General features: G+C 46.6%; 1 protein-coding gene across 1 annotated transcript in view; it reads left to right on the top strand.

The window, feature by feature from the left end:
* Nucleotides 1-27053, top strand: part of Tbc1d22b (TBC1 domain family member 22B) — a 57372-nt gene that overhangs the window by 4759 nt on the left and 25560 nt on the right. The window contains exons 2-8 of the mRNA XM_090355756.1: nucleotides 8406-8462; nucleotides 15056-15363; nucleotides 17733-17912; nucleotides 18435-18505; nucleotides 19805-19933; nucleotides 21321-21386; nucleotides 26543-26657. Coding sequence (XP_090211882.1) covers nucleotides 8406-8462; nucleotides 15056-15363; nucleotides 17733-17912; nucleotides 18435-18505; nucleotides 19805-19933; nucleotides 21321-21386; nucleotides 26543-26657 — 926 coding nt within the window. The remainder of the gene's footprint in view (nucleotides 1-8405; nucleotides 8463-15055; nucleotides 15364-17732; nucleotides 17913-18434; nucleotides 18506-19804; nucleotides 19934-21320; nucleotides 21387-26542; nucleotides 26658-27053) is intronic.

Genomic DNA, 27053 nt, shown 5'->3' with positions numbered 1-27053 from the left:
TACTTAGGCAGAGGACTTCTGGCAGCTGTGCCCAGCCGGCGGCCATTCCTGAGGAGACTGTTTTGAACAGTAGGGCTGTACTGCAGGGCTGGTTAAGATCTAAGTTTTCCATCTCCCATCTGCTCCAGAATTCCATATTCATTAGGTTTGGGAAATTGATGGCTTTTTTTTTTTTTTTTGCTAGGTGTGGGGCTTGAGCTCAGGGCCTGAGCACTGTCCTTGGACTTTTCTCAAGGCTAGAGCTCTACCACTTGAGCCACAGCACCACTTCTGGCTTTTTTTTTTTTTTTATGTATGTGGTAGCGAGGAATCGAACTTGGGTCTGCATGGTAGGCAAGCACTCTACCACTAGGCCAAATTTTTTTTTTTTCCTGGTTCTGGGACTTGAACTCTGAGCCTGGGCACTGTCCCTGAATTTCTTTTTGCACTCTACCACTTGAGCCACAGTGCCACTGCTGGCATTTTCTAAGTAGTTTATTTTAGATAAAAGTCACACGGAGTTTCCTGCCTGGGCTGGCTTTGAACTTTGATCCTCATATCTCAGTCTCTTGAGTAGCTAGAATTATAGGCATGAGCCACCAGTGCCCAGCTGAGTTGTTTCTAACAACAATTCAAGTGCAGCAGCAGCAGCTGGTCTAGGGGCTGGCTGTGCTTTGGGTACTGCTGAGAAAAGAATCTTGAATTAGATTGCCAGGAACTCCACTCCTGGAGCTGGGATGTTTGCCATATGGGTCCTGAAAAAACTAATTGATCTCATTGGTACGTCACATAAGTCCAAACAGAACTTTGGGGTCCTCACCTGCCACCTCAGTCTGTAGAGCTGTTCAACTCAGCTAATGGCTCCCCCATTGCCCAACCCTGTAATTCTTTTTTTTCTTGCTACCTGCAGTTCACTAGCAAGTCCTGCTGGCATGTCAACATTCACCTCTTCTGGGCTGCCCCCACTGCTTCCCCTCTGCCACCTGCATCAAGCATGCTTAGTCTGCTGTGTAGCTGCTAGATAGCGCTTCTTGTTTTTCTTTTGTCCCTCTACAGGCCTTCCAGTTATGGTTAATACAATCCAAATTCTTGGAGTCTTCTGGATTTTTATGTTTCGAAAGATAAGTTATCTGGGCACTGCTGATGCCTGTCATGCTAGCTACTCAGGAGCCTGAGATCTGAGGATTGAGGTTTGAAGCCAGTCTGGGGAAGGAAAAATCCATGAGATTCTTATCTTCAGCTAGCCACCAGAAAACCAGAAGTAGTCCTGTGGCTCAAAGTGGTAGTGTTAGCCTTGAGCAAAAAAGTACAGAGACAGCTGGTCGAGTTGGCTCACACCTGTAATCCTAGCTACTCAGGAGGCTGAGATCTGAGGATCATGGTTCAAAGCCAGCCGAGGCACTAAAGTCCATGAGACTCTTATCTCCAATTAACCACCAGAAAACTGGAAGTGGCATTGTGGCTCAAGGAGTAGGGCAGTAGCCTTGAGTTGAAGAGCTCAGGGACAGCACCCAGGCCCAGAGTCCAAGCCCCACGACTGACCAAAGGAAAAAAAAAAGTGTAGAGACAGCATCCAGGCCCAGAGTTCAAGCCCTATGACAGACCAAAAAGAAGAGAAAGGGAGAGGGAGAAGGAGAGGGAGAGGGAGAGGGAGGAGGAGGAGGGAGGGAGAGAGAGAGGACACCAAGAGGGATGTGTGTGTGTGTGTGTGCAAGCAAGCATGCACTTTGTGCTGGTAATGGAACCCAGGCCTCTTGCTTGTTGGGCAGGTGCCTCTCCACTGATTGACCCCTATACCTAGACTTTGATCTTAATCGAGTGTAGTGGGATGCTTTACAAAGTTGGGAGGGGTGTGACATCTCAGATTTGTAACTACTGATACACTGTTGTGGGGTTAAAAGTGTGGCTTAGTGGAGGAGTACTTGCCTAGCTTGTGTGAGGCCCAGGGTTCATTCCCACACTGAAAAAGAAATCAGGATGAACTGGGGAAAATGGTATAGATTAGTGTTTGCAGTGGCTGTAGGACATCTTATATCTCTGCCGTGATCCACTGAATGCCCTGCAGGGGACAAAGGGTGCAAGAGTGAGGGAATGGAGGCTCCTCAAGGGCAAAAGTGGACATCAGTGCTGGGTGCAGTACTGGTAAATGATTACAGGTAAAGAGGGAAGGGGCAAGGAGAGCGGGCAGGGGCCAAGGAGGTGGTGCTCCTGGGTTTCCAGTTAGGAGCGCAGGGAGCGTGTGGTGTTCTTGCTTCAGAGAAAAAGCCAAGTTTTAAGGCAGAATTCTGAAGTACTCCACCCTTAATTTCTCCAGATCAGGTGAGCTCTAACAGCAGCTCCAGTTCTGAAGAAGTCATGAGTGAGGGTATTTAGTTCTCTTTCCTTTGCCACACAGCACCCTGGAGACATGGGAGTAGGTGGAGGGGCTGGGGCAGAAGATGGACCTTTCTGTTCTGAATTTTGGAAAAGCTGGATGCTGGTGGCTCATGTCCATAATCCTAGCTATTCAGGAAGTTGAGACCTAGAGGACTGAGATTTGAAGCCGGAGGTGGGGAGGTGTGGAAAAATTGGTAAGATTTCATCTCCAATTAACTAGCAAGATGCTAGACTGGAGGCATGGTTCAAGTAGTAGAACACCAGCCATATGCAGGAACCCTGGTTTTGGCAGAGTGCGTACACACCACACACACACACACACACACACACACAATTAAGGAAGCTTTACTGCTGTTTAAACACACTGAGGGCTAGAGGTAGTGCCTGGCATCCGCTTGGGTATTATCACCACCATTGCCCAAGGAGAGTGCCCAGGTCAGAGTTCAAGCCCCACGACTAACCAACCAACCAACAATAAAAAGAAATGCTGTCTTTTCTTTTTTGGGGGGGTCACCTGTAGGGGGTTTGAACTTAGGGCCTGGGCATTTTTGTGGGCTTTCTCAAGGCTGGTGTTCCACCACTTGAGCCACAGGATTATGGCCACTTACATAGTTTTTTCTTTCTTTCTTTCTTTCTTTCTTTTTTTTTTTTTTTTTTTAAGATTTTATTAACATTGATTTTTACATCATATTTCAAATGTCATGTTTAATAAACAAGTATTTCAGAAGGGAATCTATATACAATCACTGGTACATAGATTTTAGAACATAATTAAAATTAGGCTGAGGGTTTGTATGTCATAGATACATATTAATCTATGTAATAAAACATGTCTAAAGAGTATATGTATCCCATCATAGATTCTTATGTCTGTGTAGTTATGTTTATATCTCCAAGACCATGTTTTTAACCTTGGGTACCCAAATATTGAGTCATCACTCTTGTGTACTATTTGGATGCAATATCCACATACTAAGGATACCATGCGCCTTTTGTTCCTTTGGTCTTGACTTGTCCCACTCGACATGATTCGCTGTAGTTTCATTCACTTCCCAGTGAATGCCATTATTTTATCTTGTCTGTTGGCTATGTAGAATTCCATTGTGTATATATACCACATTTTTTGTATCCATTCATCTGCAGTAGGGCATCTGGGTTGTCTCCATTGCTTGGCTATTGTGAATAGTGCAGCGATGAACATAGCTGAGCAGGTATCCTTATCACATCCTGGCTTATAATGCTCAAGATAGATGCCCAGGAGTGGGATGACAGGATAGTAGGGAAGGTCTATTTTCAGTTTTTTAAGAAACCTCCAAACTGTCTTCCAGAGTGCCTGAACTAGTTTACATTCCCACCAGCACTGCAGTAGGGTTCCTCTTTCTCCACAACCCCACCAGCATTCGTAATTGTCTTGAGTTCAGATTATTGGTCATTCTAACTGGGGTAAGGTGGTATCTTAGGGTTGTTTTTATTTGCATTTCCTTTATGACCATGGATAATGAGGATTTTCTCATATGTTTTTCTGCCATTTTAACCTCTTCTTTTGATAAGTCTCTCTTTAGTTCCCTTGCCCATTTAGTGATTGGTTTGTTGGGTTTTGGGGGGATTAGTTTCTTTTTTTAAAATATTTTTTATTGTAATTAATAAAAGGGTTACAAGATATTTGCCAGATAGTAGGTACATTAATTCACATACATTGATTCCCTTTCACATGTCTTGGTACCCATTACCCTCCCCCCCACTCACCCCCCACCCCCCGTCTTGGTTTTCCCCCCTTCCCTATCAAATTTCAAATAACCAAATACAAATAAATTCAATATATCAGATAACAAAGTGAGATACTGTAACAATATGAGATACCCAAGGCACAGCAAAGGAGATGAGAGATAACATAGTACATTCAGGACAACAATCATTCATCATATGCCTTTTGTTTCAATATCCTGGAGGTCCTTTCATTTAGCGTCATACTATATGGCCTTATGTATCAAGGTTTTGCTCTATTGCAGATCTCTGCTAGTAGAGCCCAAGGTTTCTACTGATTATGACAAATGAGGGAACCATTGAGCCTAAGGGGGATTAGTTTCTGGAGTTCACTGTAAATACTGGATATTAAGCATTTGTCTGATATATTATTAGTAAATATCTTTTCCCAGTTGGTTGACTGTCTTTTTACTTTAGTAACTATGTCTTTATCTGTGCAGAAACTTTTAAGTAGTCCCAGTTGTTGAGTCTCCAGTCTGTTGTGACCCTGGACTCTGTTCAGGAAGCTTTTGCCTGGGCCTCACTTACATAGTTCTTAACTAAAACATCCCAGATGACCTGCTAGTGTGGTATACAGGTCCCAGCCTACGTGGGCTGGCGTATTAGCACCTATTCTTGGCTTGACAGTGGTCTTACTGGTACCATGATTAGAAGGTCCTTGCAGTGCTGGCTCAGCAGATCCCAGTTTTGGGACACGTGCACAGAGTGGAGGAGCCTGAGTCCTCTGCCAGCGTGTCTGGCATTTAAGCTGCACAGCTCCCACCTTATGTTTGCCTCCGTTCCTTTGTCAGCGCCCAGCACCTGTTGATTTTTCCTCCTCAGGTTTGCACACCATTGCTAGCTGGATGACAGCTCTGCCAGCAACTTCTGTGTGCCTTCCTGAATGGGGAACACGGGGCAGAACCCTCAGGGCTCACCCAGAGCCTCTTTTCTGTGTGTGCACTGTTTCCCTGCTGTAGTGGGAGATGTCAGTTTCTAGGTCCAGCTGGAAGAGTGCGCATAAACCAAGCCTTGTAGTGTTCTGGGCTTCCCTTCAGTTCTGTCTCTAAATGTTGTTGCATGCCTTGTGCTGGGTGTTGTGTTTAGGCACTCAGTCAGGGACAGCAGAAGCGACCACAGCTTTCTAGAAGCTGGAAATCCATTTGGCACTTGGCCTGCCCTGGTGAGGATGTGAATGATTGACTATCCGGTTTTTCCACTCAGCTTATGTTCCTTTTATAATCAAAAGTAAAGCTGGGGTGGGGGTGGGGGGTGGGGGGGGTGGGGGGAGGGCTGAAGGAACCCAGAAGGTAGGCATGCCCCAGTATTACAAAAAAAAATTGCACATTGTCCACATACTCTACTCTATAAATGTATACAGTTAAAATGTCATTCACAAAATAAGAATACATGAAAAAAGAAATTAGTAATAGAAAAAAGTACAGGCCAGGTGCCTGTGGCTCACAACTGTAATCCTCAGTTACTCAGGTAGCTGAGATCTAAGGATCATGGTTTGAAGTCAGCCTGGTCATGAAAGCCCGTGAGATTCTTATCTCCAGTTAATCACCGGGAAACTGGATGTGATGCTTTGGCTCAAAGTGGTAGAATGCTAACCTGGAGCAGAAAAGCTCAGAGACAGTGCCTGGGCCCCCTCCTACTACTGCTCATGGAGCCAGGTGTGGTGGCTCATGCCTGTAATCCTAACTACTCAGGAGCCTGAGATCTGAGGATTGATTCAAAGCCAGCCTGGGCACTGGCACTAAAATCCGTGAGACTCTTATCTCCAGTTAACCACTAGAAAAGCGGAAGTGGCACTGTGGCTCAACGGGTAGGGTGGTAGCCTTGAGTTGAAGAGTTCAGAGACAGTACCCAGGCCCAGAGTTCCAGCCCATGATGGACACACACACACACACACACACACACACACGTGCGCACGTGCATGCACACATGTACACAAAAGAGTGTCACAGACTTTAGTGCCCAGGCTGGTCTTGAACTGCTATCCTCAGCTCTCAGCCTCCTGAGTAGCTAGGATTACTGTGCCTGGTGTGATTTACCTTTTGATCTAAATCTACCTAAAGTTATATAAGTCCTGATTTGTACAAGTGAGTCAGAGAGGGTATGGGCGCTGGGGGAAAGGAAGGCAGGGAAGTCTTATGGTAGGTTGGGTTTTGAGGAGAGTTGCAGGATGGATACAGTTTCGAAAAGGATGTAAAGGAGAGAAAACCATTTGAGGGTAGGGTTAGAGAGGCTGATTTGACAATTGGGGTATGTTTGGAAGGTGGAGACCTTGGAAAGATCAGAAAAATGGAGCCTCTGAACTACCAGGCTCTGTTGTCATTTAGCCTCTGTGATTGGATTGGTTTCTTTTTATGAGGTGCAATAAACTGGTTTATTATTCAAGATGTTCCACATTCAGCCGAATCATGGTGTAGCTCAGGAACAGGTTAACAAATTCAGTTTGGGCCCTGATTCCTTTGCTGATGAAGTCCATCATTCATTTCAGCCTTTTTAGCTGTGCCAGCATGGATGGCTGACATCTTTAAAAAATAGTCCACTGTGAGTGTAAGATCCTGTCCCAGGTAATTAATAGGCTCTGGCCCTTAAGCCTGCACAATTAGGATTGAATTTTCTCTGCACAATTTACTGGCGGGTGGCTGAACTCTTTTTAAGAGGACCTCAGGATCCTTACTGATTTTTCTATCAAGTCAACTCTCCTAACTGGCTCATTGGTATTTTCCTACAGAGATTATTTTACCATTATTTTATGTTTTACTAAGAGGGTTTGTGGATTTGGAGAATTCAAGTGTACTTACTCTAGAGTGTGTATGAATGTTATAATGCACATCCATGGTGGTTAATGAGGGATACAAGACTCATGGAATTTTCCTGCCTTGTCTGGCTTTGAATCTTTTTTTTTTTTTTTCCAATCCTGGGCCTTGAACCTGGGGCCTGAGCACTGTCCTTGGGCCTTCTCAAGGCTAGAGCTTTACCATGTGAGCCACAGCACCATTTCTGGCTTTTTTTTCCATATATGTGGTACTGAGGAATCGAATCTGGGTCTTCATGCATGCTAGGCAAGCATTCTACCACTAGGCCAAATTCTTGGCCCCTGGCTTTGAATCTTGATCCTCAGATTTCACTCTCCTAAGTGAATTACATGCTTGAGCTATCCATGCTCAGTTTTGCCTGCCTGCCTGCTTGCCTGCCTCCCTCCCTCCTTCACTCCCTTTCTCTGTCCGTGGTGACTCTTCAGCTCAAGGCTAGGGCACTACCCTATTGAGCCACAGTGCCACTTTCAGTTGTCCAGTGGTTATTGGGGATAAGAGTTTCATAGACTTTCATGCTTGGGCTGGCTTTGAACTGCGATCTTTTGAACTGAATCTGTTCTTTAAGAGTGTGTGTGTGTGTGGGCTGGGAGTTTGGCCTAGTGGTTAAAGTGCTTGCCTAGCATGCATGAAGACCTGGGTTCAATTCCTCGGTACCACATACATAGAAAAAAGCCGGAAGTGGTGCTGAGGCTCAAGTGGTAGAGCTCTAGCCTTGAGAAAGTCCAAGGACAGTGCTCAGGCCCTGAGCTCAAGCCCAGGATTGGCAAAAAAAAAAAAAAAAAAGAGTGTGTGTGTGTGTGTGTGTGTGTGTGTGTGTGTGAGCGTGCATGCCTCTGTCTAGACATGTGTCTGTGTATGTTTATGTGTTTGCTTGAACTCAGGGCATGGACAGTGTCCCTGAGCCTCTTTGTGTTCAAGGCTGGCACTCTGCCACTTAGCCATAGCAACATGTCTGGCTTTTTCTGTGTATGTGGTACTGAGGACTCAAACCCAGGGCTTTGTGCATGCTAAGGAAACACTCTACTACTAAGCCCATATTTCTCTTAAAACATGTATTTGTGAGTGAAAATGCTGGGGTTGGGGTCTGTATTTGCATTCTTCCTGGTTGTAGAATTTCAAAGTAGTTGTGTCACCGTACCCTCCTCCTTTCTCGGCTCTTCCCTTATGAGGTGAGCAGATTAGAAAATCGATTTGAATATGTCAAATAATTTGGTGCTGGTTCCCAGTGGTGTGGGTGACAGAACCAGCATGTGAACTCTGCTCTTCGTTACCTGCTACACTGCTATCCTCACAGAAGGACTTGCTGACCGTCAGCGACCTCACACATTGTGGAAGATGCTTTTAAAGGCTGGAGTGCCAACTCTTGCGATGGCGTGGTGTGGTTGTTTATGAGATAATCTGTTTCTTAAAATACCGTCCAGGTTTGTGGTAATGAGCATCCTGACACCTGGCTCCTTCCTTTTTCCTGGCTTCTAGCATCCAGCCCGTCTATGGAGCGCAGCACCCTCCTTTGGACCCTCGGCTCACCAAAAAGTAAGTCAGGACACTTTCTCCTTCACGCACCCCGCTTCTTCCTTCACCCCTGCACCTACCCCAATTTGGTTGAATTGACCCGTTCCACATTGATTTCCCCTCCCTCTGCCTCTCTCTCTCTTTTTTCTCAATACTGGGGCTTAAACTCAGTACCTGGGCACTGTCCCTGAGCTTTTTGCTCAAGGCTAGCACTCTACCACTTGAGTCACAGTTCTACGCTGTTTTTATTTCTTCATATGTGGTACTGAAGAATTGAACCCAGGGCTTCATGTATTCAAGGCAAGCACTCCACTGCTAGGCCACATTCCCAGCCAACATTGACCTTTTCTGCTCCATTTTGGACCCGGAGGTGAATAATCTTCTGATCCCCCAAATGATCCACAGCTGACTGGGAAGCCAGCTCTTGGGAGAGACTTCATGAGCAGGTCTGTTCTATTCAGAAGGCTGGCATGGGCCTCGCAGCATCCCTGGATGGGCCTCCCATTTCCAGCAGGAGATGTGCTGTGGGAGCTTGTTGCTTCTGAGTAGAAGTAGGGCAGCCCCCTCCGGCTCCCTCACACCATGAGTCAGGGCCAAGAGTGTGGAACTGTCAGCTGATCTTCCCTGGTCCTGCTGCTGGCCCACACTCTAGGAATCCCCAGCATGTGTCGTTTTAAGCCATTTCTGTAATAAAATTCTTTGCAGCCACACAGAAACTAGTTAAAGCCAAGCTGTAAGGACCAGTGTCCATCTCCTGGTGATCACGTGGCTCCTGTCTTCTTGGGGAGCATTCATTCATAGCAGAGATAAGGAGGAAGCAGCGTGTCATCTTAAGTTTTCCAACTGTGTCCTCCATCTTTGGCAGAGTGAATTTTTTTTTTTCCCAGTCTTAAGCACTTTTGCTCAAGGCTAATGCTCCCCCACTAGAACTACTAATGTTTTTTGATTTTTGTTTTTTTTTTCTGTGTATGTGTACCGAGGAATTGAACCCAGGACTTTGTACATGCTAGGCAGGCACTCTTTCACTAAGCTACATTCCCAGCCCATGGCAGAGTGAATCTTAGAGGTCCGTTTCTTGGAAATCTTGTGCAGATCTGGTTTTCGACTCCCGGGTGTGTGTAGTAGTGTCATCTCCTCCTTCCTTCACAAGCAGTGGAAGTACGGCGATTTGTTATGATAATTATGAGTCTGGCTCTATGCCATTCTGGAAAGATCCACCTCGGGAGACTGCCAGAAACAGCGCTTTTCAGGGTTGGAATGGGGAGAGTGAGGCTAGGCAGAGGATTATTTATTTATTTATTTATTGTCAGTCCTGGGGCTTGAACTCAGGGTTTGGGTGCTATCTCTGAGCTGCTTTTGCTCAAGTACCTGGCCTAGGAAGAGGATTTTTAGGGACAGTAGTACAATGGTAGATTCACATCCTCATGCCTTTGTCTGAACCCTTAGAACGTGGACTGTGCAGCACCAGGTGTGAGGTCTGAGTGAGCTGTGGGCTCCGTGGCGCTGTGTAAGCGGAGGCTCATCAGTTGTGATGAGGTACTCCTGCTGTGGGGTCTTGCCTGGCTGGTGGGGGGCTCTGTGCTTATTCTGGAGATGTGGGTTCTGTTGTACCTTCTTCTTGAATTTGCTATGAACCTTCAACTGCCTTTTTTTTTTTTTTTTTTTGGTTGTGGGGCTTGAACTCTGAGCCTGGGCGCTGTCCCTGAGCTCTTCAGCTCAAGTCTAGTGCTCTACCACTTGAGCAACAATGCCACATCTGGTTTTCTGGTGGTTACTTGGAGATAAGAGTCTCACAGACTTTAGTGCCCAGGCTGGCTTTGAGCCATGATCCTCCGATCTCAGCCTCCTAGAGGTAGAGTGCTCGCCTAGCATGCACAAAGCCCTGGGTTCGATTCCCCGGTACCATTTACTCAGAAAAAGCTGAAGTGGTGCTGTGGCTCAAGTGGCAGGGTGCTAGTCTTGAATAAAAAAGTGTCCAAGGACAGTGCCTAGCCCCTGAGTTAAAACCCCAGGACTGGCCAAATAAATTATTTTTATTTTTATTTTTATTTTTATTTTTCCAGTCCTAGGGTTTTAACTCAGGATGTGGACTGTCTCTGAGCTTCTTTTTCTCAAGGCTAGCACTCTGCCACTTGAGCCACAGTGCCACTTCCAGCTTTTTCTGTTCTATTTTTTTTAATTGTAATTAGTAAAAGGGTTACATGATATTTGCCAGATAGAAGGTGCATTAATTCACGTACATTGATACCCTTCCTTTCACATGTCTTGGTACCCATTTCCCTCCCCCCCCCCCCCCCCCCCCCCGCTTTTTCTGTTCTAATACTGAGGAATTGAACCCAGGGCTTCATGCATGCTAGGCAAGCATTCTGCCACTGAGCCACATTCTCAATCCAAGTATTTTTTGTTTTATTTTAAAGAGCACAGCTGAATGTTTTGTACTGTATGTACTTCTCCCAACTTGCTCTTGCCTTTCAGAGGGCAGTCTTTTGAGTGAGCTTTGGGTGAGATGCACACTTTTCTGCTAGGATTCCATTACAGAATAGAAGGGACCTTGCCTTCAGTCTCCTGTGACGGACGGCAGGCTCCTGTCACCTGTAGAGGATGGCAGGTGCATGTGTCACCTCCTGGTGAGGGGACCTTGCCCTCAGCCTCCTGTAGAGGGATGTCACCTTCAGTAAAGAGATGGCAGGTATGTGTCACCTCCTGGAGAGGGCTGGCAGGTACATGTCATCTCATGGCAGGTGCAGGTCACCTTTCAGTGAAGGGAATTAGTTTTGTTCACAACTTTCTCCTCCTCCTCCTCCTCCTTTTTTTTTTGCCAGTCCAGGAGCTTGAACTCAGGACTTCCACACTGTCTCTGAACTTCTTTTTGTTCAAGGCTAGCACTCTACCATTTGGGCCACAGTGCCTCTTCTGGCTTTTTCTTTTTATGTGGTAGTGAGGAATTGAACCCAGGGCTTCATGCATGCTAGGCAAGCACTCTACCACTGAGTCACATTCCCTCTGCACCTAGAACAGATGCCATTGGTACCTGGCTATTGCAACATATTTTTTGTTGCTTGTGAGGCTGGAACTCAGAGCCTAGGTGCTATTCCTGGCTTTTCTGTTCAAAGCTAGCACACTACCATTTTGACCCAAAGCTTCACTTCCAATTTTCTAGTGGTTCATTGGAGATAAGAGTCTTCACAGACTTTCCTGCCTGGGCTGGATTGGAAACATGGTCCGCAGATCTCAGCTTCCTAAGTAGCTAGGCTTATAGGCATGAATCACCAGTGTCTGGCCATTGCAGTATGTTTTATAATTGCCTTTATAAACAAGTACCTATAAAGCTACCATCTAGGGCTGGGTGTATGTCCTTGTGGTAGAGTGCTTGCCTAGCATGCATGAAGCCCTGGGTTTGATTCCTTGGTACCACATACACAGAAAGAGCCAGGAGTGTTGCTATGGCTCAAGTGTAGAGTGCTAGCCTTGAGAAAGCTCAAGTGCCCAGGCCCTGAGCTCAAGCCCCAGGACTGGCAAAAAAAAAAAAGGCCCCCATCTGCGCTTTTATTGGGTCCTACTGCATGTTGGGTCAGGGTTGGCATGTCTTGAGTTTCCCCTTGTCCTGTATGTAAGGCAGATCTTTAGGGACATCACCATGTCCCACAATGCCAGGGCAAACTTTCAATCCTGTCCTCTGTCACATATACACAAGGTTAGACAGTGAACATTCTCAATAGTCACTGAGCAGAGCTGCAGTGTACTTTAAGTAGAAGCAATCCCTTAGCTTTGCAAATTGGGAGGACTTTAATTATCTGAATTAATTGCTTCCCTATTTCATGTGTGTGTTACATTCTACATCAGGGGACACCATGCAGCTCTGCCCCACACTGTTTTACAATTCCAGATTGTTGCTATAAAACATTTATCGCCCTTATTTTAGTACTTTGTTGGGACATTTTTATTGCTTTCTCTGCTACAGGATTATCGCTCCACTTCAGACTGCCATTAATTACTGGATGGTTAGTCCCCATCACTGCAGAAGCCTTACATCAGGTCTTCAATTATCTAAGTTGCATGAGCACCATAAGTCATTCCGACTGTGCATTATTGACTTCAATTTGTCCAATTATTACTATTAGTGGGAATATTGCTTGCAATAATTTTTATAGTTCACGTAAAACCAGTCTTATTGCTGAGAAGCCCCATTGACCACATGATGATATGACAAATGTATTATTGTTTGAATTTGATGCTCAAGTAGGATAAATCTTTTTTGGGGGGGGCGTTGTGTGGCTTGAATTCAGGTTCTGGGCACTGTCTCTGAGTTCTTTTGCTCAAGTGCTCTCACACTTTGAGCCACATTTCCACTTAGTTTCATGGGGAATTTCTTTCTTTCTTTCTTTCTTTCTTTCTTTCTTTCTTTCTTTCTTTCTTTCTTTCTTTCTTTCTTTCTTTCTTTCTTTCTTTCTTTCTTTCTTTCTTTCTTTTTGTGGATCCTGGGCCTTGGCACGCTCCCTGAGCTCTTCAGCTCAAGGCTACCACCCTACCCTTGAGTCACACCCCCACTTCCTTTTTTCTAGTGGTTAATTGGAGATAAGAGACTTTAGTCTCCTGGCAGGCTTTGAACCTGATCCTCAGATCTCAGCCTCCTGAGTAGCTAGGATGACAGGCATGAGCCACTGTGTCTGGCTCTCATGAACTGTTACATCAAGAATGGCCTCAAATCTCCCTCCTCCAATCTCTGCCTCCCAAATAATTGGGATTACAGTAATTGAGCCACTGCCTGGCCCTAATTTTTTTTTTTTGTTGTTGTTGTTGTTATTTGTCACGGGGCTTGAACTCTGGGCCTGGGCGCTGTCCCTGAGCTCTTCAGCTCCAGGCTACTGCTCTACCCCTTGAGCACAGTGCCACTTCCCATTTTCTAGTGGTTAATTGGAGAGAAGAGTCTCACAGTCTTTAGTGCCCAGGCTAGCTTTCAAGATCCTCAGGTCTCAGCCTCTTGAGTAGCTAGGATTGCAGGCATGAGCCAGCGTGCCCTGCTCATATATTTTTTCCTTTTGGTTTAAAAATAGAGCCTTAAGCCAGGCACCAATGGCTCACACCTGTAATCCTAGCTACTCAGGAGGCTGAGATCCAAGTATCATGGTTCAAAGCCAGCCTGGGCATGAAAGTCTGAGAGAGACTTATCTCCAGTTAACCACCAGAAAACCAGACATGGCACTGTGGCTCAAGTGGTAGAGTACTAGCCTTGAGCTGAAGAGCTCAGGGACAGTGTCCAGGCCCAGAGTTCAAATTCCACAACCGACCCCCCCCCCCAAAAAAAAAGCCTTAAACTGGGTTATGACTCAAGTAACAGAGTGCCTGCCTAGCACGTATGAGGCCATAAGTTCAAGCCGCAGTACCACCCAAAAGAAAGACAGAAAAAAGAAAGAAAAAAAGTATCCCCAGGGCCGGGAGTTTGGCCAACTGGTAGAGTGCTTGCCTGGCATTCACGAAGACCTGGGTTTGATTCCTCGGTACCACATACATAGAAAAAAGCCGGAAGTGGTGCTCAGGCTCCAGTGGTAGAGCTCTAGCCTTGAGCAAGTCCAAGGACAGTGCTCAGGCCCTGAGCTCAAAAAAAAAAAGAAAAAGAAAGAAAAAAAAATCCCCAAACTAAGATCTTCTTTTTCTTGGCTAACAGAAAAAAAGAGAAGGTGGGGGGTATTTTCATTTTGGGACCTAGCCTAAAATTATGTTCACTTCTACCATAGTTGTGTTTGTTCTAACAGCTAATTTAGCTCATGTTGTCACAACAAATTAACTCAGAAATCTTAGTCGATTAACCCTGAGATTTAGCATCAATAAGATTTATTTCTTGTTCGTGCTTGTGTCCAAAATGGGGTGAGGAGCTGGATGCGGTGGCTCATGCCTGTAACCCTAGCTACTCAGGAGGCTGAGATCTGAGGATCAAGATTCAGAGCCAGCCCAGGCACAAAACAACCTGAGACTCTTGTCTCCAGTTAACCTCTAGAAAGTGAGAAGTGAGGCTTGGCTCTAGGGGAGGGTGGTAGCCTTGAGCTGAAGAGCTCAGGGACAACATCCAGGCCTCGAGGTAGGGCGACAGCGTTGAGCTGAAGAGCTCAGGGACAGTACTCAGACCAGTTCAAGCCCCATAACTCACAAAACAAAACAAAACAAAGCAAAAACAAACTAACAACCAGAAAAACAAAATGGGGAGGGCCAGCTTTGCTCCACATCACCACTCAGTCACCCAGGCTGAGGAAGGCTCCACCATGTGGAAGCCTGCCAATCCCAGGACAGAGAAGGGTCATAGAGAACTCACATCTGCTCTTGTGTACTTTGGCCTGTAAATGACTTCTTCACTTCCCTCAGCTCCTTGGCCAGAGCCCATTCATTATAGGGTCTCATGTGCAGGGGCTGGGAAAGACAGAGGCATCACGGGAGATTCGATGTCTCTGGTTCAGCTGTGTGGGCTACATGGGGCTGATAGGGATGCACTGAGATGAGCTGGTTTTGTTTGAAGAAGATAATGGGTAGTTTGTGCTGTTACTATTACAAAAATAAGCAAATAAAGGTAGTCATATGTGTGAGGCTGCTGGTCCTTGCTAATGCTGTCTCTTTTCTCGAAGCTTCATTAAAGAACGGTCAAAAGTCAACACAGTTCCTCTGAAGAATAAGAAGGCCTCAAGTTTTCACGAGTTTGCCCGGAATACCAGTGATGCTTGGGACATTGGCGATGATGAGGAAGAAGATTTTTCCTCACCTTCTTTGCAGACTCTGAACTCAAAAGTTGCTTTGGCAACTGCTGCCCAAGTCTTAGAAAACCACAGCAAGCTGAGGGTAAAACCAGAACGGTCCCAGTCCACGACATCTGATGGTCCTACGAGCTACAAGGTCATAAAGTCTAGCAGTGATGCCCAGCTATCCAGAAACTCCAGTAAGTCCACCCTGTCCTCTCCGTGCAATCTCCTCACTGAGTGTATTTTGAGTAAAGATGATTTTCTAAATATCCTCATTCTGGCCTTCTATGGGAGTGGGAAATCAAGCCTGAGCTTGCTCAAGTATGACATCTGGAACCTCATTGGTCACAAGCTGCCCTTGACCCTCCCACTTTGGTAGCTGTTAGCCCTGTGACTGGGGCCAAGCGTCACCTGGCATTCTCTACCGATTCTCCTCTTCTCTGAAGTAGTTTTTAGGATCACGTTCTTTGAAGCCTGGTCAGGTTTATGAATTCTGAATAGTATATTTAAAGCTGTTAGTGGCTGCCTTTCACTTCAGCAGCCCTGAGATACATGGCCTGTCATAGTCCCATGCCTACCACCTGTGCCTGTCATGGCGTGGGAGAAGAGCTCTGTTCTCACCCCCCCTTCCCACCCAGGAGACGAGCCTCAGGAACTGCTGGGGGTGAAGGTGGTGTTAGAAGGTTGTTTGGGCCTTTCCCTGGGCATATTTATGCATCTGTTGTATGTTCCGTGTCGCCCTAAAGGGCTATATGGGAGTTGGTTATTTTGGTGAAAGTTCAAACACCTCACTGGTGAAGGATAAGAAGGAAGTTGAATGTCAGAGTCTGGCGTGTGTCCTGGCTCACGTTCTAAGAGAATTGCTCTTCCTGCTTCAGACTAAGCATGTGGTGCAACTTGCACTTAGGCTGTGAGGTCTCTATAATCCCTCCACACTCATTTGCCATGACTAAGCCTGCTCCCAGCTTGAACTTCTGTGCCAGGCCCATTCAGTGTTGATTGGCCAGGTGGCCACAGCTAGAGGCTGTGAAAGTATTCACACACCATGATTGGTGGTCTTCAGGGGTTCCAACAGGGAAAAGCACACCCCTCCCATGATCCCTGCCTCTATATAGTGAGGGACTGCCTCCACTGCCTGTGAGAATCTTCTGTTAGGAGCTAATTTAGGGATACAAGACTGTTTAGATTCACACTATGTAATCTGTGTTTTCTTCTCCCTCCCTCCCTCCCTCCCTCCCTCCCTCCCTCCCTCCCTCCCTCCCTCCCTCCCTCCCTCCCTCCTTCCCTTCAATTGAACCCAGAGCCTTGTAAATGCTAAACAGTGCTGAACCACTGAGCAACATCCCTAGCTCCAGTCTGTATTTTCTAGGCCTAGTCTGTTAGGTATCCCAACCAAGTACCTTATGGCAGTTGGATTTATAAACCTGATAGGGGAGGTTGATGAATAATCCACTGTTAAATATTTGTGACCAGTACTTTTATGGCCAAGATACATTAAGAATATGAAGCAGAGCTGGGCACTGGTGGCTCATGCCTGTAATCCTAGCTACTCTGGAGGCTGAGATCTGAGGATTCCAGTTCAAAGCCAGCCTGGGCAGAAAAGTCTGTGAGACTTTTACCTCTAATTAACCACTCAAAATCTGGAAGTAGAGCTGTGGCTTAAAGTGGTCGAGCCTTGAGCACCTTGAGCAATAGAGCTCTGGGACTGTGCCCTGGCTCTTAGTTCAAATCCTACAACTAATACTCCCCTCCCCCAATGAAACAGTTGTGAAAAGACAGGCACAATTAAAACTTGAGTTTTCTTTTTGGCATTTGGTCATCTCAAAGGTGTCACCGTTACTTCTCCAGACTGCAATTTGCTCCTGTGGAAAACAGATACAAATTCTTCTCATTGTCCTCAGGATCGGAGGAGAGGTCACATGTTAATAGTGACCAGCCTCTTTAACAGTAAACACTAGTGTTTGTCCTATACTGCACCGATCTCCTATTTGATCTAGCGAAGACTAGAGGCACAGAGTGTAGCTCACATCTACGTTCTGCTACTTCAGCCATCTTTTGGCAGAGTTCAAGCTGTGTCATTGTGGTGGGGAAGGTGGAACAAAGAGTAATCTGGAAGTATAGCACCTGCCACGCTGGTGTTCCTTCAGCCCTTGTGGCAGCAGCTGGTCATGCCTGGGCTGTGAACAGGGAGCTCTGGGCTGTGGGAGCTGGAGCAGAGCATTGTGTCCTTACAGGACTTCCTCCTGGGCCTTGAAGGACGTTCCAGATTGAGGTAGAACGAGTATTTGATTTTCCGTGGTGTTGACATACAAGTTCTCAGGAGTTGCTTCAGCATCTGAGCTCTGTTAGCACACAAGATGCCTTTGCCTGATGCTGTACATGCAGCTCTTCTTTGGGCAGGAGCAGAGCCCGCAGGGGCTCCAGCTGGCCTTCAGCCGGAGTGTCAGACAGCATACATAGGTGTACCTGCACTCTGGAGGAGGGTCCCCCTAGCTGAATGGGCAGTCAGAGTGTCTCAGCATCTCTGCTCTTCACAGGCCGTTCTTTTTCTTTCACACAATCTCAGGTGACACGTGCCTGAGGAACCCACTTCACAAACAGCAGTCACTCCCTCTCCGGCCCATCATCCCCCTCGTAGCCCGGATCTCAGACCAGAATGCTTCCGGGGCACCTCCCATGACAGTCCGTGAGAAAACCCGCCTAGAAAAATTCCGTCAGCTTCTCTCCAGCCACAACACTGACTTAGGTGAGTTCTTGAGAGTCCTGGGCATGGCAGCAGTTCTTGGTGACTGGGAGTCTCAGAGACCTGGAAGCTATTGCTCTTTATTCTTCCTTCTTTTACTTTTCTAGCATCTCCTGATCTGGCGCCCATTGCAGTGACCTGCAGGTATTAAGGCAGAAGTTTGTTGCTAGAGACAAGGGACCAAACTAGGTGGGGTGGGTTTCTGGCTCCTGTAGACCATAGTGCAGCTATGGCTTTCTCCTATCTTCTGCTTCGACGGGATCTTCACAGAAATCTACACCCATGGGACTCTGTTTCCCCTAACTCTCATCTCTGAGCTGACTGATGGCTGCTGTGCCCTTTCTTGGTACTCTGCTGCTCAGGGCTGTCATTTTGGGCCTTACCCTTCCTTGCTTGTCAGCAGCAGGCGCTGGTGGTGGTAGTATCTGTCTTTGAAAGGTAGGAGGCGTCTGGCAGCTCTGGTCTGGGTTTGTTTTAGGGCTTTGTGGGAGGGCCTAATCCAATGAGGCTGTTGTCTGTTTGCAGATGAGCTGAGGAAGTGTAGCTGGCCAGGGGTTCCCAGGGAGGTTCGGCATGTAACCTGGAGACTCCTGTCGGTGAGTTCTACCCCTGTGTAGAGAAGCGTGAGCCTCACACAGCCCTTCTTGCCTGATGAGGTTAGTCTGGACATGTTGGTTTTACTCCATGAGTTCTCCATCCCCACTGGAGGGCTCAGAGATGCCCTGCAAGTTCATCCCCACCACTGCAGGATAGGGATCTAGTCTTCCTCCCTTGCAGGAAGAGGGGCACAGCTGGCTCTGTGGCCACAGTCTCAAATAGCACAGCGGGCGAGTCCAGTAGGCGCTGCAGGGAAGCTCCACACTGCCTGCGTGCCTCTCCTTTTGCAGTGGGAATAACTCGAGTGGTTGAAGCCCATTTCCCACGATGACCTGTCACTAAGTGATCTCTCATTAGCCATACTAATCCCATCCCCCCCACTGTGAATGCTGTGCCAGTCACTGCTAGGGGAACGCCTATAAAATTCATCTGTTGATCTAGGGAGGACTTTTGAGGGTCTGTTGTTTGCCAGGCACGGTGCCAGATGCTGTGAGCAGATTCAAAATGGAATCATTGCTCAAATCATCCCATCCTTGCTCTCCAGGCCCTGCTGCCCAATGCGTGGCTTGAGGTCTTTGGGAGGAAGGGGCTCTGCTCTTTGAGCCTGCAACCTGCAATCTTATAACCATGTAACCATCGCCCCTGCCACTTCTAGGCCCAGTGCCATTCAGAGTGGCTTTGCTGAGCAAAAGAGAAATGGGAGATCTGAGAATGACGAGTGGGAGGGGGACCAGGGATCAGAGCGAATGTTTGCCAGAGCTTGGACTAAGAGTGGAGCTGCTGCCAGGTCAGGGCTGGCATCGTAACTGCTCCGTCACAAATTCCATTCAGCTCCCTAAGCTGGTGATGCTCAGGGTTACCCTGGAGAAGCATGCGTGATTACTGCCAGCCTATTTGGCACACCTAATGCTGTGCAGTAGAAGCTGCCAGATCCTTGTAATTCCCGGGAGTGTGGAAGATGGGGACTCGGACTCAGTTCCCTCCCACGGACCTTCATTCCCTGCTGCTGAGGGGGCCAACTCGATGTGCTGTGAAGCTTATCAGTGGTCTGTGCTCTACCTCAGGAGTCAATAACCCTAGGAAAGTCAGCCTTTTCTGCACACATGGATCCCATTGGCAGAGGAAAAAGCCAACACTGGGTGGCCCAAAGCAAGAGAACTACCCTTGTCCTCTTGGCAGTGTTCCCTCTGCCTTTGTGAGTTTCCCAGCCACTGCTAAATCTAAAAGGACAAACATCCAGCCCATGGCCGTCCCACCAAGCCACTCTCGTTCCTCCTGACGGGCAGTGTTGTCTGCAGGGCTATCTCCCAGCAAACACCGAGAGGCGGACGTTGACCCTGCAGCGCAAACGGGAGGAGTATTTTGGCTTCATTGAGCAGTATTACGACTCTAGAAACGAGGAACATCACCAGGACACCTACAGACAGGTACAGTCTTAGTAGTTCTGTTCTTGAACTGTGTCTCCTGGTAGTACTGACTCCCGGAACCTCCTGGTAGAGGCTGTCCAAGTCTTCAGACGGTGGCATGCCTGGGGTAGACTTCCATCCCTCCCAGTCCTCTCTCCCTTCTTGGCACTCAGAAGCCCTGCATGAATTTATTTATTCATTTGCCAGTCTGGGGCTTGAACTTAGGGCCTGAGCACTGTCCTTGGTCTTTCTCAAGTCTAGAGCTCTACCACTTGATCACAGCACCACTTTCGGCTTTTTCTTTGTGGTACCGAGGAATTGAACCTAGGTTTTCATGCATGTTAAACAAGCACTCTACTATTAGGCCACATTCCCAGCCCTGCTTTTGGTCTTTTTAAATAGGTCAGCATCGTTAGTAGTGGTCAGTGGTAGTGCTTCTCCAATTTTTACATGTGTGTAAGTCACCTGGGATCTTGATGAGCCCCTGCTTCCCTGAGGATTATGGGAAAATTCAGGGCTGCAGTGAACCCCAGCAAATCCCCGTAGCAGACAGCACTGGTTCATAGACCACACTGAGCACTGAGGGCCACTGGCCACACGGGAGTGGTTCATGCCCCCCCAGTATTGCCTTCTAACAACCACAGTGCCTACATGGCACCCACTTCTCTGTCCTTTTTGTCATCTGAGCTTTCACAATTAGGGAGTCCTCTGTCTCTAGGTCCTCTGAGGACCTAGAGAGGTCCTCACAGACTGTGGAGGTCTGCATGCGGCGGGAGAAGAGGGGAGACTAGGGGAGGGATAGCTGTGCTATCCACAACTAGCCTGGTAACTGAAGTGGGCTCTGTTGCTGTGGACTCCGTCTAGGATTGTTAGACTGGGCATTAGAAGCTCCTCAAAGTTGAAAGCAGCTGGACTGACTACTTTGGCAACAGAAATGACATCTTTCAGCATCAGTTGAGAAGGCCAGCTGCCTGGGCCTCTCTCATGTCTTACCTGGCAGAGCTTCATAGGCCTCGTTACTCTAGTTCCCTAGCCCGCTTGCCTGGCAGCTGTAGGAGCTCCTTCAGTTCTTGGGAAGTCAGATACAACAAGAGGGCCACACATTTAGATCCCACATGGCACACAGTGCTGGCCTGGGGGGAGGGGTGGGGAGGAGGAAGAGGGTGGGTGCATTGGCTAAAGCTGTTGGATGAAAATGGCCATTTCAGAAGGTGCCTTGTTGTTAGGTGAGCTGAGGCTAGCATGCACATGCTCAATGGAGGCAATTTAGCTTGGATTTTGTTGTGTCTGTTGGTTCTTCCTAAAGGGAAATCATGCTCTCTTACTCCTTTGATTCCATTTGAGAAAATACTTGTCAGAAGAACACACCGGCATTTTTATGGTTGTGCAAATGGCTTCTCTTTTTCAGATTCACATTGACATTCCAAGGACGAATCCTCTCATTCCATTGTTTCAGCAGCCACTTGTACAGGAGGTGAGGGAATTACTTAACGCTCTCTGGTCCTTCTGCCCCAGCGCACGGCCCCTGCGCACAGTATGCAGCTATTGCTCCATGCAGAGCTTTGCCTCAGAGCACTTTCTCTTGTGTCCTCATGGGCTCGCCACAGGTAAGGAGCTGGCCCAGCCTTCGGCCTACCTGGTGCCCGTCAACAACCCTCATCTAATAGTTGGCTCTACTTTATCAAGATGGAAGTTAGGATTAGAAAAAAAAAAGTATGGTAAATACATACATATATAGTTTACCATTTAACCCTTTGTGTGTGTGTATATGCTGGGGCTGGATCTGAGAGCCTGGGTACTGTCACTGAGCTTTTTTGCTCAAGGCTAGCACTCTACCACCACTTGAACCACAGCTCCACTTGCTGCTTTTTGGTGCCTTATTGGAGATAAGAGTCTCATGGACTTTCCTGTCTGGGCTGGCTTCAGACTGCAATCCTTGGATTTCAGCCCCCTTAGTAGCTAGGATATAGGCATGAGCCACTGGTGCCCAGCTTTAACTATTTTTTTTTCAACTCATGATTCAGTGACATTAAGCATATTCACACTGTTATATAATTATCACCACCGTCTAGTCTTAGATCTTCCCAAATTAAAACCTAGTATCTATGAAATAATCCCCTTTTGTCGAGTAACCACCATTCTACGTGTGTGTGTGTGTGTGTGTGTGTGTGTGTGTGTGTGTCTATTAGCATTTTGCTAGTTATTTGTAGATAAGAGTCTCATGGATTTGGCTTCTTCAGCCAGCTTTGAACCATGTTCTTCAGATGTCAGCCTTTGGAATAGCTAGGATTTTAGGTGTAAGCTACCAGCACACAGCTTGCCACTTTGATTTTTATTTTTTATTTACTACTCCAGGTCCTTCAGCTAAATGGAATTATACAATATTTGTCCTTTTGTGACTGACTTAATTCACTAGCATAAGCCTTCAAGGTTTCTTTGTGTTTTAGCATGTACCAGAAGTTCCTGCCTTTTTATCTTCCCACCTCAGCAGTATCTCCCAGCCCCTTGAGGCCAGCAGTTTCCTTCCCAGCACTGCAGTAGACAGGATGCTAAGTGTTCATGTTCCTTGAAGCAATCTGTCAGTTCTCCTCAGAATAGAGAGGGCTTATGGCAAAATAATTTGCTTGACTTTGAGTGGTGTTTGTAATTCTATTATTATTTATTATTTTTTATTTGTTTGGTGGGCTATAGGGCTTGAACTCTAGTCCTGGGCTCTTCAGCTCAAGGCTAGTGCCCTACCCCTTAAGCCACAATGCCACTTCCTGTTTTCTAGTGGTTAATGATAAGAGTCTCATGTTCTTTAGTTCTTTAGTGCCCAGGCCGGCTGTGAACCATAATCCTCAGATCTCAGCCTCCTGAATAGTTAGGTTTACAGGTGTGAGCTACCTTGCCCAGCTTAATTCTATGATTATTATCATTTTATTTATTTATTTGCCAGTCCTGGGGCTTGAGCTCAGGGCCTGGGCACTGTTGTTGGGCTTTCTCTCAAAGCTAGTTAGTGCCTTATCTCTTGAGCCACAGAACCACTTTCAGCTTTTTTTATGTATGTGGTGCCAAGGAACTGAACCCAAGGTATCCCGGCCCTTCATATTTCTATTTAAATACAGGTATTTCTCTTTGTGAGAGCCTTCCTGACTTAGCAATACCATAAGGAAGACTTGGGGGTTTCACCATTGTTTTACCCATAAAATTCAGTGCCAAGGAAGCTAAATATGCAGTCAGCGTTCCTTTCTACCTCCTGTTCAGTGTCCCATAACTCAGCCCTGCTCGTCCCCCATTTCTGGGTGGTAATGTTCAGATACTTTCCTTTTACTTACTCAGGCCAGCCTAATTTGGTCATGAACAAAGTAGTTTGTTTAAAACTCTTCCTTGAGGGTCGGGAGTTTGACCTAGTGGTAGAGTGCTTGCCTAGTATGCATGAAGACCCAGGTTTGATTCCTCAGTATCACATACATAGAAAAAGCCAGAGATGGTACTGTGGCTCAAGTGGCAGATTGCTAGCCTTGAAGAAAAAGTCCAAGGACAGTGCTCAGGCCCTAAATTCAAGCCCCAGGACTGGCAAAAACAAAACAACAACAACAAAAAACTCTGCCTTGGCCTGGGTGTGGTGGGTGTAATCTGAGCTACTCTGGAGGCTGAGATCTAAGGATCATGGTTCAAAGCCAGCCCAGAGCACAAAAGGACCTGAGACTCTTATGTCAATTAAACTCTAGAAAACCGGAAGTAGGGCTTAGCTCAAGGGTAGGGTGGTAGCCTTGAGCTGAAGAGCTCAGTGACAGCACCCAGACCGAGTTCAAGCCCCATGACCCACAAAAAATTAAAAAAATAAAATAAAACTCTTCCTTGGGCTGGGAATGTGGCTTAGCGGCTTAGTGGTAGAGTGCTTGCCTACCATGCATAAAGCTCTGGATTTGATTCCTCAGTACCATATTCACAGAAAAAGCTGGAAGTGGCACTGTGGCTCAAATGATAGAGTGCTAGCCTTGAACAAAAGAAGCCCAGGGACAGGACCTGGGCCCTGAGGTCAAGCCCAGAACTGGCAAAAAAAAAAAAAAGGAAAGAAGGGCCGGGAGTTTGGCCTAGTGGTTAAAGTGCTTGCCTAGCATTCATGAGGACCCGGGTTCGATTCCTGGCACCACATACATAGAAAAAAAAGCCGGAAGTGGTGCTGAGGCTCAAGTGGTAGAGCTCTAGCCTTGAGAAAGTCCAAGGACAGTGCTCAAGCCCAGGACTGGCAAAAAAAAAAAAAAAGAAAGAAAAATCTTCCTTTTGTGGTGAAACCTGGCTAGAAAGATAGAAACGCAAAACTTCATTTTGTGTAGTCTTTCTGTTAAATCAGTAAGAATGCCATCCGAGGACCAGAAAGTAATACCGAATACTGAAGTGCTTGGGAACCTGCTATATCCTTGAGACCTGCATATAACAAGTTAGACTGGTTCCCACTAGAAGAGGAGGCATGGGAAACCCGTGAAGATTTTCCTTTCCACCCCCAGCTAGTTGTCTTCTGGTAGCATTTTTTTTTTTGCTTCTTTATGGTGCTGCATGAGTGTGTCTGCATTGTTTCATTCTTACCCATGAGGCATCCTGCTGGTCTCCTGGTTTGAACAGCTAGCTTCTGTGTACTTAGACATTGTTAAAGCCAGTCCTCAGGGATTTGTATTTCCACAAGGGCCAACAGTGTAGGGCAGACAAGCCTTCAGAATGATGGGTTTGAGGACCTTTTACAAATTGTTTTTGTTTTGTGCTATTCGGAATGGAACTTGGGGCTTTCTGCATGCCAGCTGTACTCGAGCTACATAGCCAGCCCTGGGAGGAGCTTTTTACAGAAGCATCCAGATAGACACAGGTCAAGGATAGTGCAAGGAGACAGACTGGGGTGGAGAGTTCTGGAGATTTTTCTGGAGCATGATGGATCTAGTTGGGGCTTCATTTCCAAGCAAGTGAGAGCAGTCATTCAGCAGCAGAGTGACAGATGTGTAAGAGGTTCTCATGCATGCAATAAGGATGCCATGTTCTTTCTTCAACCCAGAGAGCAAGTGTGTAAGGCAAACGGAGGCAAAAGACCAGCCCAGTTCTAGGCAGGACTTCGTTCTGCCGCCACAAGAAGTGTTTCTCAGCTCTCTTAGACAGCTGGGGCCAGACTCAGCCACCTAGGATGCAGAGGCTAAGAAACATTCTTTATTGTCTCTAGATTCTGTGCTTTGTTACGCTGGATAACCATCTCCCAAAACTTTACAACTATTTTATATCCTTGGAATAAGGCTCTGAACTGTATCAGGCCTAGGAGTTATAGTTCTCAGGACACAGGTGGGCCGTGGATAGCATCAAGTTGAGAGAAAAGGAAAGGAAAGCTCAAAGGGCCAAGTAAAGTAGAATACAGGAGACTAGGATAGGGCAGGACTCTTAAGGGACCGTTGATGTCTTTTCCTTGTACCCCACATAGACCTCTGGCTTCTTTTGACTAATGTCAGTAATCTCAGAGGCTTCCCTGTTGGACTTTGGTTGATTTTTCTTGCTCAGAGTCCCACCTGTGGGAGTTCATGGGATTTGAATCCTTCCACTTCCTATCGCAGCCTGTGTTCCAGTTGTATCCTGACATATGAAGGCACTTCCTGCATGTGTTGTCTGCCGCTTGTTCCTACTCGGCCAGAATGAGCTAAATCTAGATCTTCTTCTCAGCAGGGAGAGAGGGGAGGGTGGTGGAGAAGGTATTTCCTCTCTAATTCCAAAAAAGATTTAGGAAAGCTATCAGGTAGGATGCTCTGATATTTTGTTTCTGGAAACAACTAAAGCAGCAGCATTCACAATTGAGAATGTTGTGGTATTAGTGACACTCATAGCAACCCTTTTCCTAATTATTATTATTAAGGCTTTTTGTTTTTTTAAACAGTGCTGGGGGAGACCCAGAGCTTTGAATATGCTAGGTTATTTTGATTTGGCGGTGTGTGTGTGTGTGTGTGTGTGTGTGTGTGTGTGATATATATATAGATATATGTATATATAATTACTATTATTTTGCCAGTCCTGGGGCTTGAACTCAGGGCCTGAGTACTGTCTTTGGGGTTTCTCAAGGCTAGGGCTCTACCACTTGAGCCACAGCACTACTTCCGGCTTTTACTATGTATGTGGTACTGAGGAATTGAACCTGGGTCTTTGTCTATGTTAGGCAAACACCCTACCACTAGGCCAAACTCCTGGCCCTGTGTGGATACTTTTGAGACAATCTTTCTGTATAGCCAGGAATGGCATAGAACTTGCTATATAGCTCAAGCTAGTCGTGAACTCATAATTCTCTTGCCTCCACTTCCTGACAGCTAGGATGACAGGCAAGAACCACCATACTAGCATTCTGCTTTTAATAAATCATTGTCACTATACTTTCTTTTCCCCCCAAACTTTATGTCCTGATGACCAGCTACTGAAAAGATAAAAGGGGGACTGTATCTAAATCACAACTTGTGTGTTAGGAACTTTTTGCACTGGTATGCTTCCCTTGTCCCACAATATTTTAATTCTTCCTAATGATTCCCAGAATGCCTGAAATGAATTATGAAGTAGGAAAAAGAAGGGCAAGAGTGAGGGTGTCCTCTGATTTAACACTTGTGTCTTCTTTCTTTCTCATTTTCCTAGATCTTTGAAAGAATTCTATTTATTTGGGCCATCCGACACCCTGCCAGTGGGTATGTCCAGGGAATTAATGACCTGGTCACTCCGTTCTTTGTCGTCTTCCTCTCAGAATATGTGGGTAAGAAGCATGAGCACCGAGTTGAACAAGCTACTGCTCTTTCCTATCTGCCATCTGTTTGCTTTTCCTGAGTGTGCACCAGTGGGTATGTCTTGCTGAAAGAGGGACAGATAGTGCCTTTGGAATGCACAGTCAAGAGCTGCTTGCAGCCATAGTCCAGCCTTGAATTGATCTCTTGAGATGATCACAGATCTCACCTAAAAAGACGAGCTTTGTCACAAGATGGACCAAGGTGATAGTGATATTCTGCTACAAATACATGGGTTTGATGGCTTTTCCAAAGTGGTTTAGGGTTCTTTGGAACTTGTCTCACAGATAGGTACCCGCCCATGAATGCTGGCATTTTAGGAACAGGGTGTGGACACAGAGGACAAGGAGCTGTGACACTAAAATCCA

Source organism: Megascapheus bottae, chromosome 22, assembly GCF_031878675.1.
Source record: "Megascapheus bottae isolate mThoBot1 chromosome 22, mThoBot2.hap1, whole genome shotgun sequence".
NCBI classification, from domain to species: domain Eukaryota; kingdom Metazoa; phylum Chordata; class Mammalia; order Rodentia; family Geomyidae; genus Megascapheus; species Megascapheus bottae.
This window is presented reverse-complemented; position numbering and strand designations above follow the sequence as displayed.